Consider the following 17762-nt stretch of genomic DNA (forward strand, 5'->3'; position numbering starts at 1 on the left):
AAAATTACATCAGAAGAACAAGCGACACGGAGTGAGGCAAGGCTTTCTTGTTTCACCAACATCTTATATCATCAATATCTTCATTGAAAGAATAATGGAGGACGCACTTGAAGTTCAAAAGGGAACTATATCCATTGGCTTGGCTTGGCTACCTATGAAGGGGGCTCGAGGTTCGACACCCGACTCGGACAGAGTTGTGTTTACTAAGCGCCTGAAGGCAGCACGAAAAAAACTTCTTCAAGATACCCCCCTTCCCCCCCCCCCCTCCCACTGGCCCACAACTGAGATTGGACCAAAGCGCTCTGAGCATGCTATAAGCATGAAAGTAGCGCTATATGACAGCCATAATTTATTTTTTTTGCTGAAGACATACATTGTCTTGCCTGAACTTTGTTTTCGTGATGAGCATAGACCAAACCTCGGCAACAGATAGCATGCAAACCAATGCCGAAATAAAACGCACACGAAATAGGATTAATGTTGAAAATGACTTTGACAGCATCAAAGACAAAAATACTGTTACAAATGAACAGTGATAGGTAGAGGTCAACGTATGACCCCGGCGAGATGACACAGCAGCGAGTGTCCTCTGGAATCTACATGTACAAACAAAGACAGGATGTGACGTGCCCTCACGTGTTGTTCCAGGGGACGAACAGATCTAAGTAGGGGGACAGTTACTAATGAACAGTGACAGATAGAGGTCACTACGTGTGACCCCAACTTGATGACACTGCAGCCGATGTTTTCTGGAATCTACATGTATAAAGAAAGACAGGATGTGACGTTTCCTCACGTGTTATTTCAGAGGATACTAGCCGTGTTTGTGCAACTTTGGACAAGCGATTAGGGACTCTATATAAGCCAGAGAGTTAATGTTAAAGTCAGTCGTATGGAGTCGTGAGTGAGCCGTTACAGTCGATACAGACGATGTAAGACGTGTGCGGCTCTGTGGAAGAGAAATGTGTACGACTCGATGCAAGTTAACTAGAGTAGAGTTAATTGGAGTGGACTACTGTCGTTAAAGTCTATACAGCGAACTACAGTGGATTTGAGCCGATACAGTCGATACAGTCGATGTAAGACGTGTACGGCTCTGATTCGGTAGACTTGAGTACGACTTGGTTCAGCTTAGGGAGACCTGGAGCGACACTGGGAAGTGTGTCGTTGGTCTGTTCTGTGGAATACGGCTCGATGCAAGTTGAGAAGAGAGGAATTGCAACGAAGTGAAGAGATGCAGTGCAACGAAGTATAGCTAACTGTAAACTGACAGATATTGTACAGTCTTCTACGCTACATGTTACAGTAATGTTAGAGTTAATAGTCATTAAAGTTATATGAAACTGAAAGTTTAGTCGTCAAGTTCTTTACAGTGTTTTTATTTGTGTGCCAACTAATACATCTAGCCAGAAGATTCAGAAATACGTAACAATACATATCTTTGGACTACTTTAATGGCAAAGCGACTATTTATTATCTCATAGAAATGTTGCCCACTCATCTGTTCCCTTTTCTTCATGCAGCTGATGTGTCCAAAAAAATGCATGATTCCTAATGTCTCGGAAGACAATGGATGCGCCCAGCTTTGGTTTCATCTTGTGACGTGGCAGAATATGGTGTGACTGATCAAGCCAATTCCGGAGCGGCTGAGTTTGCCACTGTTTGTGCTTGTATATGCTCCTGACTTAGGGCTAGTTGACAGGGCAGCTTTCTTCTTCTTTATTATGACCTATGCACCTTCGTTTCTTTTGCACTCGGCAAAGTTCGTACCAGCACGTACAGTTTGTCTCCATGCTGTCCGATCTTGAACTATCTCCTCCCACATACTTTGTGCGATGCCCGTGGTTCTCATGTCTCACTTGCAGACATCTATGTAGGTTAGTCTTGGACACCCTTGGGTCTGACTGCATCTGCAATCTACTATTTTTAATTTATATAAATGATTTACCAAATTGCATTAGTTCAGGAACAAAAGTCAGATTGTTTGCAGACGATTGCATAATATATAGAACAATAAAAACAACACAAGATGCAGACATTTTACTAAGAGAATTAGATGAATTACAGAAATTGAAATCAAATTGGAGCATGTCTTTCCACCCAGAAAAATGACAATTATTAAGAGTAACAAAAAAGCTAACACAAATTAATTCCACTTATTCATGGTAAACCAGTAACACAAACTAAAAACGCAAAATACCTAGGTGTTATAATAAATGAAAAACTGTCATGGAATCCCCATATTAATGAAACTATTAAAAAATCAAACAAAGCAATAGGGTTTACAAAAAGAAATTTAGAATAAATTTAATAAGAACATGAAACTAAAATGCTATTTTAACCTTGGTTAGGCCAATAATAGAATATGCATCCTCCGTTTAGGACCCCTCAACTCAAGATAACATTAAGAAACTGGAACAGACACAAAATAAGAGCAGTGAGATTCATAACAAACGAATATTCAAATTTGACTAGAGTAACGCCTTTGGTAAAATCACTAAATTTAGAAAGCCTTCAGGAAAGAAGACTTAAAAGTAAAGTAGCAATTATACATGAAACACTGAACCATAATCTTCAAATACAAAACAACTTCATAAAATATTTATAAAGACACAAAGATAAAGGCACCTTCCTTATCCCATATGCTAAGACAAATTTGTACAAATGCTTTTTCTTCCCTAGTGCTATTAGAGCATGGAATGGGTTGCCTGAGCTAGCCAGGAAAACCAGTGACTGGGCAGAATTTAAGTAATTGGTTAATATGCATGACTAAATGCATGACGCGTAGGACGTAATTATCTACTATTTTGAAGTAACCTCTGTATCATAGAAGATAAGCTCAGCTTATATCATGTTTTGGGGGATTCTTCTATTTGGCATGCAAGTGCCATGACTGAGCCTTCAATGAAGTCCTGTAAGGAATCATCGCTTGTTGCGCCATTATCCCGTTGATTGTTAGAAAGGCTTTTATCCATCAACCAGGCCTGGACTCTGGCTCTTAGCCCCATGTCCTGTCTGAGGGCTCCCAGCGGTGACGGCCATAATGACTGGGCTATAAGTGGTCAAGAACTGCGCTAACCATGGGGAGTTACCTCATACTCCTATACTATTCCGTGTAAGGACCGCCCCTCCAGCCTAACGGCTAACTGATGGCGGCTCCCTGCGTAGAACGATGTGAAGGGTTTTTTTGGACTGGGTTGCTGGCTTTTGTTCAATACCCACCCCGAGTGAGATAAAAAAACAACAACAACAGGGTATCCTGCTGGGGCCGGGTTCGCTACTCGAACTTAGCCTATGTAGTTCTACTACTAGACGTTTGTACGGAGGCGCCACGCTGAGGTTACGGTAGCTGGAATCCCCCGCATAACTAAGCCAGCGTAGTCTTCTCTATGTAAGAAGAGCATAGATGCTGTGCATATTGGCCCATTTATGAACGTCCTGGTTGGACACATGATCCGTCGCAAGCAGCGTAAGTGGAAACTATTTAATCTGTGTTCTTGACGCATGTAAGTTGCCCAGCTCTCACTGCCGTAAAGAAGTGTGCTCAGAACGCAGGCATTGTAGAATAGGATTTTTGGTTGCCGTACATAATTTGGTATTTTCCCAGATGTACTTGGAGAGTTTTGCCATTGCTGCAGAAGCCTTTCCTATTCGTTTTTTCAGCTCAGTGTCTAAATCTTCTAGGTTATTGTAGTTCCCAAATATGCGAATTCCTGCACCACTGTAAATTTGTGATTCAAAATAAGTATCGATAGTATTTCTGCGACATCTTGTGCCAGGATTCGGGTCTTGGAAAGGCTTATTGTAAAGCTACACTCTTGACCATTTACAAGCTTCTGCACTACTTTTTGTGAGTAACCAATGAGTGTCCATCATCGGCAAACAGCAGTACCCTAATCAAGATACGCCGCCTCTTTGTTTTGGCTTTAAGGCGTGCCAGGTTTTAATAGCTGTCTATAACTGTTACAATCGGAGCATGTCAATGGCTGTGCTCAGTTCCTTTACGGAAGGTGTTTCATCTAATTCGCTCAAAACTGGAAGTGATGGGAAGTTAAACAAAGCGGTTGGCGGGATGGCATTATCAATCTGGTTAAGTTCTGCATAGTGCTCTACCCATCGCTCCATATGCAGTGCCCGATAACTGATGATTGAGCCATCTTTTGACTGAAGCGGGGCACACTTGCTGGTGTGAGGTCAAAAAGCTTTTTTGTATGCCGTCGTATAGTCCTCTGATGTTACCATAGTCGGCGAAAGATTAGATGTTTTCAAATTGGTCCTGTCGCACTGTCTCGCTATTCTTTGGAGCATTGTTTCGTGTAGATCTGATTTGCTTGGCTACTCTCTTGTTTCTAGTGGCAATTTCCATTTCTGGTAGACTTGCTTCAAACCAGTTTACTTTTTTCTGTGTTTTATTCCCAAAGACCAGCGATGATGTTTGGCACGTATGAACGTCCACGTTTTTTTCTACCTCAGTCACTGAGATGTTTTTAAAATTTTCCTTTAATTTCTTTGTAAATTCGATGTGAAGATCAGGATTTTTTGAACTTGCAGTAGTCAGGCGTGGTTTTCTTTTTCCCTGTGATGTGTGGATCTTGGTATGCAGCAGTTTTGTCAGGCAGGACACTAAAGTGTGATCGGTATCACAGTCTGCCCTTTGAATGCTACGTGTCAGCAGTATGTTTCCAATTTCACTTTTCCGTGTCAGTATCATATCCAGCTGGTGCCAGTGCCCAGACTTAGAATGCCTCTATGAGACACAATGCTGTGGTTTTTTCCTGAAGTATGTGTTTGGTAACGCTAAGCTTATGGTATGTGCAGAATTTCAGAAGTCTTTGTCCGTTCTCATTCATCCTGCCGATTTCAAAAAGGCCAAGGCAGTCTGGCCAGATAGAGTAGTCTGATCCTATTCTTGCATTGAAATCACCTAGGTCCTAGAATGACCATGTGCTGCTTTTGAGGAATGATCTCAATGACTTCCTTAAAGTGTTTGTAGAACTTGTCTTTGTCCTCTTGAAGTGAGCATAGTGTGGGGGCATAGGCACTAATTAGAGTGACTTTTCCAGATGCTGTCATCATACTTATGCATAGTAGGCTTTCCAAGCCACCAAAGAAAATATGAATTAAGTAATCCATATACTACTATGAACAAATTAATAACGTTATAAACATCCATTGTTTGTTTAACTACTTTTAAAATGAAAAAAGTCTAAAATGTGTCAAGGTTAGTCGAATTTAAATTATGTTTTCATGTTATCGCCCTTTCTTTCATTAAAATAAGAACAGAAAGTTTTTTAAAAATTATTATACTATTATAAATATACACAATTTTGTATATGTCAAATTATTTAAATGTTTTAATACATTTTTGAAAACCTACAAACACAAGTCTTTAAACATAAATCGTTTTAATACCTTACAAGAAAACAACTGTAAAATATCATTTCTTGAAATCATTTAACATGTAATCTATTTATGTTGAATAACAAAAGGTTACAGTGTTTCTTTCTACCAGCCATTGAAATGTTATTATGCGGAAAAATACCAATACATTAGGCTTACCTCTATTGTATAAGGTATACTGATTTACAATATATGGACTATTTAAGGTTAAGGTGAAGCGAGGAGTACTGTCAGTGGTATGTGTGCAGGAACCTTTATAAAACTCATTAATTGTATTTCCGTCTACTGCTAAATCAGCTGTAAATACTATTAGAACGCCCTGGATTGTTTCGCTGTAGTTGGAAGATTGTGTAGCTGTCTGTTTATATGCCACATTTCGACCTGTTAATAAAACATGAATATGAAGACAAGAACCAAAAAAAAAACAACAACTTTAAAACAAAGCATATGTGTGAGCTTGCGCTCCCAGAGCTATATTTTTATGTATTCTATTTTTTATAGGCTAGTGCCAAATTTATTATTTATACTTCCGTTTTTTGTGTAGGTTAGGGTGGGGTGTATAAAAAGTGACGTCACGCTGTTTTAAAACAGTTGAGTGGACAGTTGACCAGTATACGGTCAGTGTCGCGTAGTATAGACAAGTGTCTTTTTCTTTCTCCTAACTCTGTTTTTTTTAAATTTCCTCTACTGGTAGTACGTGTACGGGGCGAGAGTGTCTTGTATTTTTTTGTTGTGAATTGTTTTGCTACGTCAGAAAGTCCGGTGACATCTATGGGTCTTTTTTTTGTCATGAGGCAGTTCACCCTCTAGTTTGGTTGTAGCGGACGGTGTGTTGGCTCGTAAAACGTTATTTGTCTGTACCAGTTTCTCGAACTTATTATTCAGTTGGATTTTTGGGACCCCTGTTTAGGGTGAGTTATTCGTTTGTGATATCTATTATTGTATGTTGTATGAGGTTGTCACTATTTCTATTTTTTGTGTAGAAGTTGAGAGTATTGTGTTTATTTCGTTATAGGGTGCCAGTGTTGGAGTTGTGGGCGTCGCTTGCCGTCTCAGAAAATACATATTGCAGTTTTTTTCATTGTCATTATCAGACTTTACTATTACCGAGGTTGGCAGTGTTGTGACGCCAGTCGGTCAGAGACTGGTGGACCATAAAGCCAGGGTGACAAGTTAATAGCCGTAGCAAAGGTGCTTAAATTAATTATTGTATAATATCTTTATATCTACCTATTATATATATATATATATATATATATCTAATATATATACTGTCTATTTGTCATCCTCATTGTATATACACATATATCCTTAACTAAAGTTTCGTTATCTTGCTTTCCTTTAGTTTAGGTTAGTATAGTTAATTGTCTGGTTACTTAGGCGACTCTAGCCCCTTGGTAACCATACCGAGGTGCACAGATTGAGCCCACCCAGTAGCGCAAACATCTGCCTACTGTTGTTAAATAATTTAATGTTGAGCAGAGAATAGGTCTCTCCCACTCGCGCCTGCCTTACCTGCTCACATATGTAAATTAATTTTATCGATGAGTTTGTTAGAGTAATGTAATAAAGTTTGTATCAATAATTTAATAGTAGACATGTAATTAAGTTTGTAATGCATCTAGACCAACAACAATAAATCTGTGCGATTAGAAATATTTTTACCCATTGTTTTTGTATAGCGCTATTTCACACTTTTCTGGGAGCCACATGTGCGAGTTGGGTACCGAGTGAAGACCAAGAGTGATCCAAGCTACCCTCAAAAAGATGGAACGACTGTCTGTGCACTAGAGGTGTTACCCCTCTTAGATACCCCATGCTGAATGTCAAATGGCAAGACAACATACCAGATACTGAAGTTCTTCGAAGAGCAGGTCTGCAAAGCATCCATATAATCTGATGCAGTCCCAGCTGCGATGGGCAGGACACGTTTACAGAATGGAAGACCACCGCATCCCTAAACGACTCTTTTATGGCCAACTAAGCGAAGGAAAGAGGACGCAAGGTTGTCAAAGAAAGCGCTTCAGGGACACCCTCAAAGCTTCTCTGAAGGCGTTCATCATAGACCCAGGCACCTGGGAGACAGAGGCACATGACAGAGCATCATGGCGTCACGTTGTGAAAACTGGCGCACAGGTTGCTGAGGAAAAGAGAACAACGCTGGCACAAGAAAAACGCCAGAGAAGAAAAGCAAGGCAAACGACACTAGCTCCAGCTGGAATAACCTGCCCAGTGTGCATTCGGACATTCCGGGCTCACATAGGTCTCACCAGCCACATGAGGAGGCATACAACCCCAGTGCAAAGGCCTCAGCCCCCTGGATGACAAAGTGGTCATCATCGAACCACGATGTACGAACTATATATATATTTCACACTTTTAGCCTTCACAATATGCTATGATCCTAACCCTTGTCTCGTTGCGATAATGGGAAGGAGGAAGAAAGAAAGGGATTTCTGGGTTAATTTTACCGTATTCGTTTTTAAAAGCTAATTTAGCTTATTCCACCACTTTAGTCAAGTAGAATTTCTTTCTCAAGATCGACATACAGAACAAAATAATTAATTAACAATAGTTATGTCACGGATGAATTCGTGTATGTATGTATAATCTATTTTTACATAGAGTGTTAATTGTTTTATTCATATTTACAGCTGAACCTCGGACACCTGGACGCATCGATAAGGTAGTTTGCTAGCGAGTTATAAGTAAATATATAAATTGATTCTTGTGTTGTCGCGTAAAAGAAAAGATTGTGCTAAATTTCAGTAGGTGAGTTAATACAAGCTTTGTAATAAAGACAATGTTCTTTAGAAGCTCAAATGAAATATTTAGACTATATCGCTAAAAAGGAACAGACATAACTTCATACATAATTTCATACTTAACTTCATACATAACTTCATACTTAAAGACAGGTTCTGTTGCAAGGAGAAGAGAGAATAGAGAGCCAGAGACATACTAAGAGATAGATAAAACATTTGTAAGGACTAGGCTCAAATATCAATGGACCTCATTCACCAATCGTAAACAAACAACATTTTCCGTTGTTTTATCAATAAGATCATGTGACTAAATGTTGTTTGTTTACGATTGGTGAATGAGGTCCATTAGCCAAGAGGAAAAGTCTGTTGTTTTCTACTATATATTATATAATAATATAGTTGCAATAGTTAAATAGAAACTAAGCGACAAAAAACATGTCTAATTTGTTCCAAAGGAAAATTCAGAACACTTATCAAATAATAAACTCACCTCCACTAATATAAAGAGAGCACAAGGAGCCTATGTTCCCAAGTATTTTTAATGAAGTTGTCATCACATTATCTTCACATCTTATATCCATTGTGTTCTCATTAAGTTGTGACCATTTCTGACTTCTACATTCTTGGTATTCAGAAGTTGTATTGTACAATACTTTAACCGTTGAGAACTTATCTGCAGAAAGAAAATGAATTTTACAAATTGAAACAACAATACATTATTCATGAACTGGAATGTCTAAAGTCTAAAATCTGAAATAAAATAAGCAAATTAATTATATATCTGTCATTTGAAGTTGAAATTTAGACATTAAAATTAAATGTATCTAATAAATCTGTATCCATTACAGTTAAGTTAAAAAGTGTGTCTAAATACATTAAACGAATGTACACAAATACTTTAATTTAGAACAGTAATGAGTTTATTCTCAGAGTGTTATGTTAAGGACAGTAAACATCCATGACAGAGTTTTGTGACTTAGACTCATAATAATTTTTTTTTTAACTTTCCTCCAAAACTATGGACTTCTATTTCCAGGTTTAACACTCCCTGGCAGTTGAAAACTGAGAAACTCATATCTCAAGACCATCCAATCTAATATATAATTCACGATGTAAGGAGTATGTATGTATTTATGTTTGTATATAGGTTTGTATATATGTATGTATATATGTATGTATGTATGTATGTATGTATGTATGTATGTATGTCCAGAATAGAAATTAAAACCGTTTGACAAATCTTGATAAAATTAGGTATAAATGTTTCTTAGATCATGACGAAGACCATAGTGTATGTTTAATATCTAACATCGAGAAGGCCTTAGAAATAAATTTTTATAATTCCTAAATTTATCTCTTTTAAAGAAATTTTTTTTTTTAAATCTGGTACACCCATTTTCACAGTATTTTATATTAGCAATGTAAGGGAACATGACGATAGGTCAGTGATACACAAACTAAGGCAACCTGGCCGCGGGTTATATCCGGCTAGTATTAAGATAAGGAAATGTTAACACCTGTGCGTTTATTAAATAATTTTTTTTCTGACTTTATAGTGCCAAAGAATGCTGATTTTTATAGCACGGCTGTAATATTAATTTCCTAAAAAGAAAGTTAACCTAATACAATAATATACTCTAATTCGAAGGGGCCATTGTACAAAACAACACAAAAACTTTTTTTTTACAATTGTTTAAACAAAAACAAATAACAACTACATTGTTCTTACATGTGTCATTCAAAACCATCCTCAACCAAGTCAAAGTATAGTTTTTATCCCAAGACACAGTGAGTTCTTGAAAGTTTGGATCATTGTTACATGTACTGTCATCTCCGTCTGTTAACCAAGACTTTGTTTCTGATTTTGTAGCTCCTTGTATTGTTAGAAGATCTCCTAAAATGTAAACATTTTTTTATTAATGTATACTTGAAATATTATGGTCTAATTAAATAGGCCTTTCAAATTGCGAGGCCAATTTTAATGGATGCTTTCGAGGCCACTGTTTAAATTTATTGCCAATAATAACTTTTACTATTAATGAGATCATTATATTAACATTTATTAGACAGCATGCAAAGGAAGCAACTCAAAGGCGATAGGCGCTAGTGGGTTAATTAAAGTTTCGTCAATCATAAAATACAATAAATATGTTAACCCTTTACGTTCTACACATTTACAAGACTGTCACAAAAGTTATGACTGATAGTGATATGCTTAATGTAAATTGCGGGAATCCGCCAGACGAGGGGTGCTAATTGGAGTAATCGGCCAGCCCTGGCTACACATATCCATTTTTTCTTAATCGTTGCATACATTTTTAGATATAACATATAATTCATTATTGCTATGTAATTTTTTCAACGCATATATCTATCCTTGCTAGTGTCTACTTAAGAGATAGGAAAATCGAAAACGTCCGCAGTTATAAAGTATATCTTTTTCAGGCAGCAAAATAACTTATACAAAAAGTGTTCTACATATGAAAGACAATATGATAACCGCAACGGACGATATCAAGGAAACAGACAGGAAAGAAAGGACTGGGAGAAAGGTGGAATAGAACAAGGTTTGAACTACCCACCTTCTACCGACACATCTAATGTCCAACAAGAGAGAACAGAACTCTGGACTTATGTTAACTGTAACATCAAAGGAGCATTCACATCTCGTGAAAAGCCACCACTAGGATAATCGGACCACAAAACAATACAACTGCTGCCTACTTACCGCACGAAACTTAAAGAGGGCAAAGTCATTCAAAAAACCGTACAAGAATGGACTCAAGACAACATTCTCAAACTACAGGGTTGTCTAGACTGCACCGACTGGAATTTGTTTAAAGAGACAACTTTAAATCTGGAAGAATGGGTCGACGCAGTGACGAATTACATCAAATTCTGTGAAAACATGTGTGTCAGTACTAAGAGTATCAAGATATACCCCAACAATAAACCAAGGGTCACTGCAAAAATAAAACGGGAAATCATCAAAAAGAGAAGAGCATATATGAGTGGCGACAGACAGGAAAGGAAAATAGGACAACGAAATCTCAACGTCGTTCTTGAGGAACGGAGGAGAAACTACCGCACCAAGCTGGAAGACTCGATTAAGACAAGTGACATGAGACAGGCGTGGGGCGTCTTGAACAAAATGTCAGGAGCACAAGTCAAAAGTAAAAATAATCTTGCTACAAGAAAGGACTAAACATTATCCAACGAGTTAAATGATTTCTATTGTCATTTCGACACTAACGATTTTAATTATCTAAAACTTAAAGCCCTGGAAGGTGTCAAAGTTAACAACTGTTTAGAATTAGCAATTACTAACGACCAAGTCTGCAACATTTTCAAAAACTTCAACCCAATGAAAGCTGATGGGCCTGATGTTATACAAGGGCGAATCTTAAAAGAATGTGCTGAATAACTAGCTGAACCTTTCCTAGAGATTTTCTTTACTTCATTATTAAAACACAAGATACCACCTGTGTGGAAGTCGTCCATAATTGTACCTGTGCCAAAGGTTTTCAAACCAAAGGAAATGAATGACCCTTTACAATTTGCTTACCAAAAAGGGTAAAGGTGTAGACCAGTGATTCCCAAAGTGGTCTATATAGACCCCCAGGGGTCTACGAAGACTTCCAAGGGGTCTACGAAAGGGAAAACATAAATTGGGGGTCTATGAGATGTCCACGGGGGTCTACGATAATAAATTTCTTTTAAACAGGTCGTGACTTTAATTTAACATCAAATTAATTTAATTCTTTTATAAACTAATATATGATTTGTTGATTTTTACCCGAGTTAATCCTTTAAACATTTATCCTGCTATTCAAACGAAAAATTGTTATATTTAATTTCAATACTTATTTAACAAGCTTAATTTTGTCTACATGTAACTAATGTGGAACAAAAAGAATGTAGACTGTACAGCGTTGATTATTTAAAATTGGTATTTATTCTTTCCTCGTCATACTAGCGGTTGCGTACTTGCCTTTTTATAACGATATGAAATCAATGGTGCTGGAAGATCATTTAAGACAATTCCACCCTAACAAAATAGATGAAGATTTGATAAACTTTAGAACACTCAAAGATAAAGAATAGGCCCACAAAATCTCTAAACGAGAAGATGATGGTTTGCGAGAGTCTTACAATATCTCTTTACTTATATCAAAATACGGAAAACACTAAAGGTTTTTACTAACCGTTGTAGTTTTAAAAACTGTTTTACAAAAACCTGCATCTGATATTATTAAACGAATTTCTTTAAGCAACAATACTGTTCAAGGTCAAATCTGTGGCATGAGTTATAAAATTAAAAGCTTCTTATGTAATTCTTTGTTTGCAAACGACATATATACAGTATGGGGTCATCGGCGTCGCAGACTCTGGAAGGGTGTAAAGCTGTGTGCTGCAAACTGCCTAAGGGCGAAGGTGCCGCTAAGGGTGGCCGGCTCCTTATTTTAAAAGGGTTGACCCACGAAACCTTTCCAATGTTCGGGTATAGCTGCGAGGCAGCACAGTTTGAATTCAGTTTTCCTTCTGCTAAGTAGGCTGCAAGCCATGTCTAATGAGCCTTTCCTGCCCAAAGCTGACTGGTTTAGGTGCTCACTAGGTACTCACCTTCACGCCTTCACCCCTTCTCCTGTTAGTGAAAACAGTTCTCCGCAATACTACTTGAGCCACACGTGAATGATTAAGAAATACACGAGAAACTGCTCTTTGCGAAAACTTTTACAATGATACATAAGCAGTGGCGTAGCAAGGTACCTGTGGGCCCGGGTTCAAGAACATCTTGGTGGACTCCCCTCCAGCCAATAAGACAAATTTAGTGTGTGACAAAAATGAGTAATCTAAATGCAAAGACATTCCAATGTAAAGATCGTACCTTTTAAAAAAAAATAAGTTATTCGAATGGATGGTTTTAAGGTCATACGATGTGAATGAGTGGGCATTGCACCGTATTGGTTTCAAAATCAACCACCGCAAGAAAACAAAGAAACAAACAAACTTCGAATGGATGGTTTTGAGGTCATACGATGAGAATGTATGGGCATTGGCAACGTATTGGTTTCAAAATCAACCACCGCAAGAAAACAAAGAAACAAACAAACTTCGAATGGATGGTTTTGAGGTCATACGATGAGAATGTATGGGCATTGGCAACGTATTGGTTTCAAAATCAACCACCGCAAGAAAACAAAGAATCAAACAAACTTCGAATGGATGGTTTTGAGGTCATACGATGAGAATGTATGGGCATTGGCAACGTATTGGTTTCAAAATCAACCACCGCAAGAAAACAAAGAAACAAACAAACTTCGAATGGATGGTTTTGAGGTCATACGATGAGAATGTATGGGCATTGGCAACGTATTGGTTTCAAAATCAACCACCGCAAGAAAACAAAGAAACAAACAAACTTCGAATGGATGGTTTTGAGGTCATACGATGAGAATGTATGGGCATTGGCAACGTATTGGTTTCAAAATCAACCACCGCAAGAAAACAAAAAAACAAACAAACTTCGAATGGATGGTTTTGAGGTCATACGATGAGAATGTATGGGCATTGGCATCGTATTGGTTTCAAAATCAACCACCGCTGGAATCCGCTATCGGAATAATTTAAATAGGCACTCGCTGAACCTCCAAGAAAACATTTAACATGTATATTTCATTGAGTATGGGGATCCAACCCAGGACTTGTGTGACAGGCTCGAGCTAAATGGGAGTTGGCATAAACACGGCTTGGTGTTGGGCCGAATTGATGTTGGAAATCAAGTGCCAGTGCTTCTTGTGACTGAATTAGAGACAGTATTATAAGCGCACATTCTTAAAAGCACGGGATAAAACGATATTATTAATTAATATGAATTCGTTTAAAGACACATTAGGAAGTAATATGTAAGCATGTAGTTTTGTTAAGTTAAATTTTAATTTAGGTGATGGCCAGAGACTAGATGTATACGACGTAACCACTGACTGCTACTTGTCACAAGTAAATATCACACCATTACTGCGATGACAATAGACGTAACCACTGCCTGCTACACAAGTAAATATCACTCCAGTACTGCGAGGACTATAGGACGTAACCAATGCCTGCTACACAAGTAAATATTACACTAGTACTCCGGGTTCAAGAACATCTTGATGGGCTCCTCTCCAGCCAATAAGACAAATTTAGTGTGTGACAAAAAATGAGTAAACTAAATGTAAAGACATTCCAGTGTAAAGATCATACATTTTTCTTAAAAAAAGTTATTATGTCATAACGTTTGATTCAGTTAGGACTGACTATAAATAATAGTGTCTTAAAAGTCAATGTTTTTACAACTTTTTTACAGAGTTAAACTACTTAAAAGTGTTTCAAATAAACAAACAAATGTTCTTCCTAAGTTCTACTGTGGGCTCCAACTGGCCTTGAGGCATGGGCCCAAGCGTAATGAGCTCCTTCGCGCCATGGTTGCTTCGCCACAGCTGTGAGCCTCTATTGCTTATGGGCTCGGGTTCATTGAACCTCTTCGCGCCATGGATGCTACGCCACTGTACATAAGGAAAATTAATTAATTGATTGAATAATACTTAATGTTTGAAGGACTACTTCATAGAACAACAAAATCCTATATGAAACATTTATACGTAGCAACGGATAATAGATGTGCAAAAAAAAAAACATTTCCAGTGTGTTTGGTGATTCCAGTAAAAATATTTATTGTTATTTGAATTAGTTTAAATTTGAAATTTGTCAATAAAAAATAGATCTCTATAACTTCATGTGTAGTTTTAAATTACTTTTTCACTCTTTAACTCACTACAGTTAGAAATTTGCTTTAAAATTTTTTTGATGAATTTGCAAAAATCCAATACAAGTTAAGTAGGGGGTCTACCGAAAACCAGAAAACATGGCAAGGGGTCTACCAGACAAAAACGTTTGGGAACCACTGGTGTAGACGATGCCATCCTAAATATTTTAAATTGTGTCTACAAACAACTGGATTTACCTAACACTTATGTAAGATTGTTCTTTGATGATTTCTCATCAGCTTTTAATACCATAAAACTTCATTTACTTATTGAAAAGATGAAAGCGTTGAAGATTAGTCCATACATAATACTATGGGCTAATGAATTTTTAACCCAGAGATCTCAGAGGGTTAGGGTAAACAAATTAATATCAAATGCACGCATAGTTAGCACAGGGCGCCTCAGGGGGCTGTGACATCGCCATTGTGGTTCATTTTGTACACCAATGATTTTTAGTCCGATAGTCCTTTTTGCTCCTTCACAAAATTTGCTGATGATGCGGCTCTTCTTGCCCTGCTCTCAGAGAGCTCAGACGTAAATGAGTATTTCAGAGAAATAGAACACATTGAAAAGTACTGTAAAGATATTTTTTTTATTATTAAATGTCAAAAAAAAAAAAAAGAAATGACAATTGATTTTCGTAGGGAAAAGAAGGAAAATGATTTTGTTTCTGTAGCTGGAGAAACTATTGAAATAGTGCAAACTTTTAAATACCTTGGCACTATCTTAGACAATAAACTAAATTTTACTGCAAATACTGATTATATCAGCAAAAAAGGGCAGCAAAGATTACGATTGCTGAGAAGACTGTTCTCATTCAATGTTAGTGAAAAGGCTTTGGCTATGTTTTATCACGCTCACATCTGCAATATTTTAAGTTTTAATATGACTGCCTGGTATGGCAATCTGAGCATTAAAAAAAAATAAACTCCATAGAATCCTAAATGCTGCTGGCAAAGTCATTGGTAAAAAACAAAACCCATTTGGGCAGCTGTTTGAGACAAACATCCATAAAAAAGCAAAAAAAGATTCTAGAAATAAAGAATCACCTTTTGGGTGAGGATTTTGTGATTTTACCATCACAAAAGAGACACAAGACACCAATAGCAAAGACACACAGACACAAACACTCTTTTGTACCCCTGGCAATCAAATCATTAAATTGACACAATTTGATATTAACTTTTTTCGTATGTAAATTATGACTGAGTCCAGATATGAATGTGCAAAAAAAGATTCTAGAAATAAAGAATCACCTTTTGGGTGAGGATTTTGTGATTTTACCATCACAAAAGAGACACAAGACACCAATAGCAAAGACACACAGACACAAACACTCTTTTGTACCCCTGGCAATCAAATCATTAAATTGACACAATTTGATATTAACTTTTTTCGTATGTAAATTATGACTGAGTCCAGATATGAATGTACATATTTTTTTCATAGTTACTATGTTTTGTTTGGTGTAATGCACACATTGTAAGACAAATTTCCTCACGGACAATAAAGGTTATTATTATTATTTTTATTATTATCATTTTTCACATAGTATCAAGTAATACTTGAAACTATAACACACTTCTAAACATGCTCTCCTAAACTTTTATCTTATAGGTTACTGGCGTTACTTCAAAATAAAAATCTAAGCTAATGATTACGTCCTTCGCATTTAATGTTTCAATCTATTTGTGCATGTTAATCAATGTCTTAACCTACTAACTACATACCAACTAACCTACATATGTAAAATAAAGATAATTCTTTCACACTCACTTTTAACCGTGACAACAGATACCTTAAAATAAGTATTCTGTAAACTGAAAGGAACTCGTGTGTTAGTGTCTACTAAATTACTTAGAAGTGAAAGAACATGTTTTAAGATTAATTTTTATTTCTTCACTTAAATAGAAATGTTATTTATAACAGACACACATAAACGTGTGCTTTTGTGTATTTATAGATCGGGACTACTGAGGTTGTTCCTTAATATATATACATTATTATACATGTATATATATATCCTCCTTAGCGATAGAAGATGAGCACTTTTCTCATTTCCTATGGACTCGAAGAGGTCCAATTCTTGCTTTAAAAACCCGGTCGCATACATGGCATTGGTAGGCTTGGTCAGTTGCAGAAAGGCATGCTTCTTCTCTCAGCTTTTGTTGGTTCGACTCTTTTTCACGCTGGCCACTCTTTTTTGCTTAGTAACTCGTGACTCGGACACTTACGACTTCAAGCCACGATGAGCGATCGAGAGCTATTGCTTGCCAGCCGTGAATGTCAATATCTCACTCCTTTAACTCTGTCACTGCGGCGTTACGCTCATCGAATAACTTCGCTAGCACTGGTTAGTTACTTTTTTATTTCTCTCTTTTTTTTTCATTTTCCGGATGTGGGAGTGATTGTTCTTTGTTTTGGTAGTAAATTCGATGCAGTACCAACACGTTTTGTTTTAAAAAGACAACATTATGTTAATGGTTTATCTTTTTTAGTTTAGTTTTCGCTCTCAAGGGTGTTTCTATAACGCTTATATTGACCCCACCCCCTTCCGAAAGCGCTTTCCTACACATACAGAAGTCCTTTGGGAAGGCGATTATTTGGCATGCGGACTACATGTCCCGCCCATCGAAATTGCCACCTTTTTACTGTGGCATTGATACTGTTCATGTTTGACAGCTCTAAGATTTCTGTGTCTGGTATGTGGGTCCGGCGATTGCACCTTGTGAATTGTTCTTAGACATTATAGGTGGAAGGAGTTTAACTTTTTGATGTGGTCCAGGAC

The 17762-nt window shown here is 37.2% G+C and overlaps 1 protein-coding gene across 1 annotated transcript in view; it reads right to left on the minus strand.

The window, feature by feature from the left end:
• LOC106064527 (receptor-type tyrosine-protein phosphatase alpha-like) overlaps positions 1-17762 on the minus strand; it is a 75653-nt gene that overhangs the window by 43202 nt on the left and 14689 nt on the right. Inside the window, exons 4-6 of the mRNA XM_056028745.1 lie at positions 9895-10059; positions 8656-8838; positions 5560-5781 (exon numbers count right to left, since the gene is read on the minus strand). Coding sequence (XP_055884720.1) covers positions 5560-5781; positions 8656-8838; positions 9895-10059 — 570 coding nt within the window. The remainder of the gene's footprint in view (positions 1-5559; positions 5782-8655; positions 8839-9894; positions 10060-17762) is intronic.

The sequence above is a fragment of the Biomphalaria glabrata genome, chromosome 5 (assembly GCF_947242115.1).
Source record: "Biomphalaria glabrata chromosome 5, xgBioGlab47.1, whole genome shotgun sequence".
NCBI classification, from domain to species: Eukaryota; Metazoa; Mollusca; class Gastropoda; family Planorbidae; genus Biomphalaria; species Biomphalaria glabrata.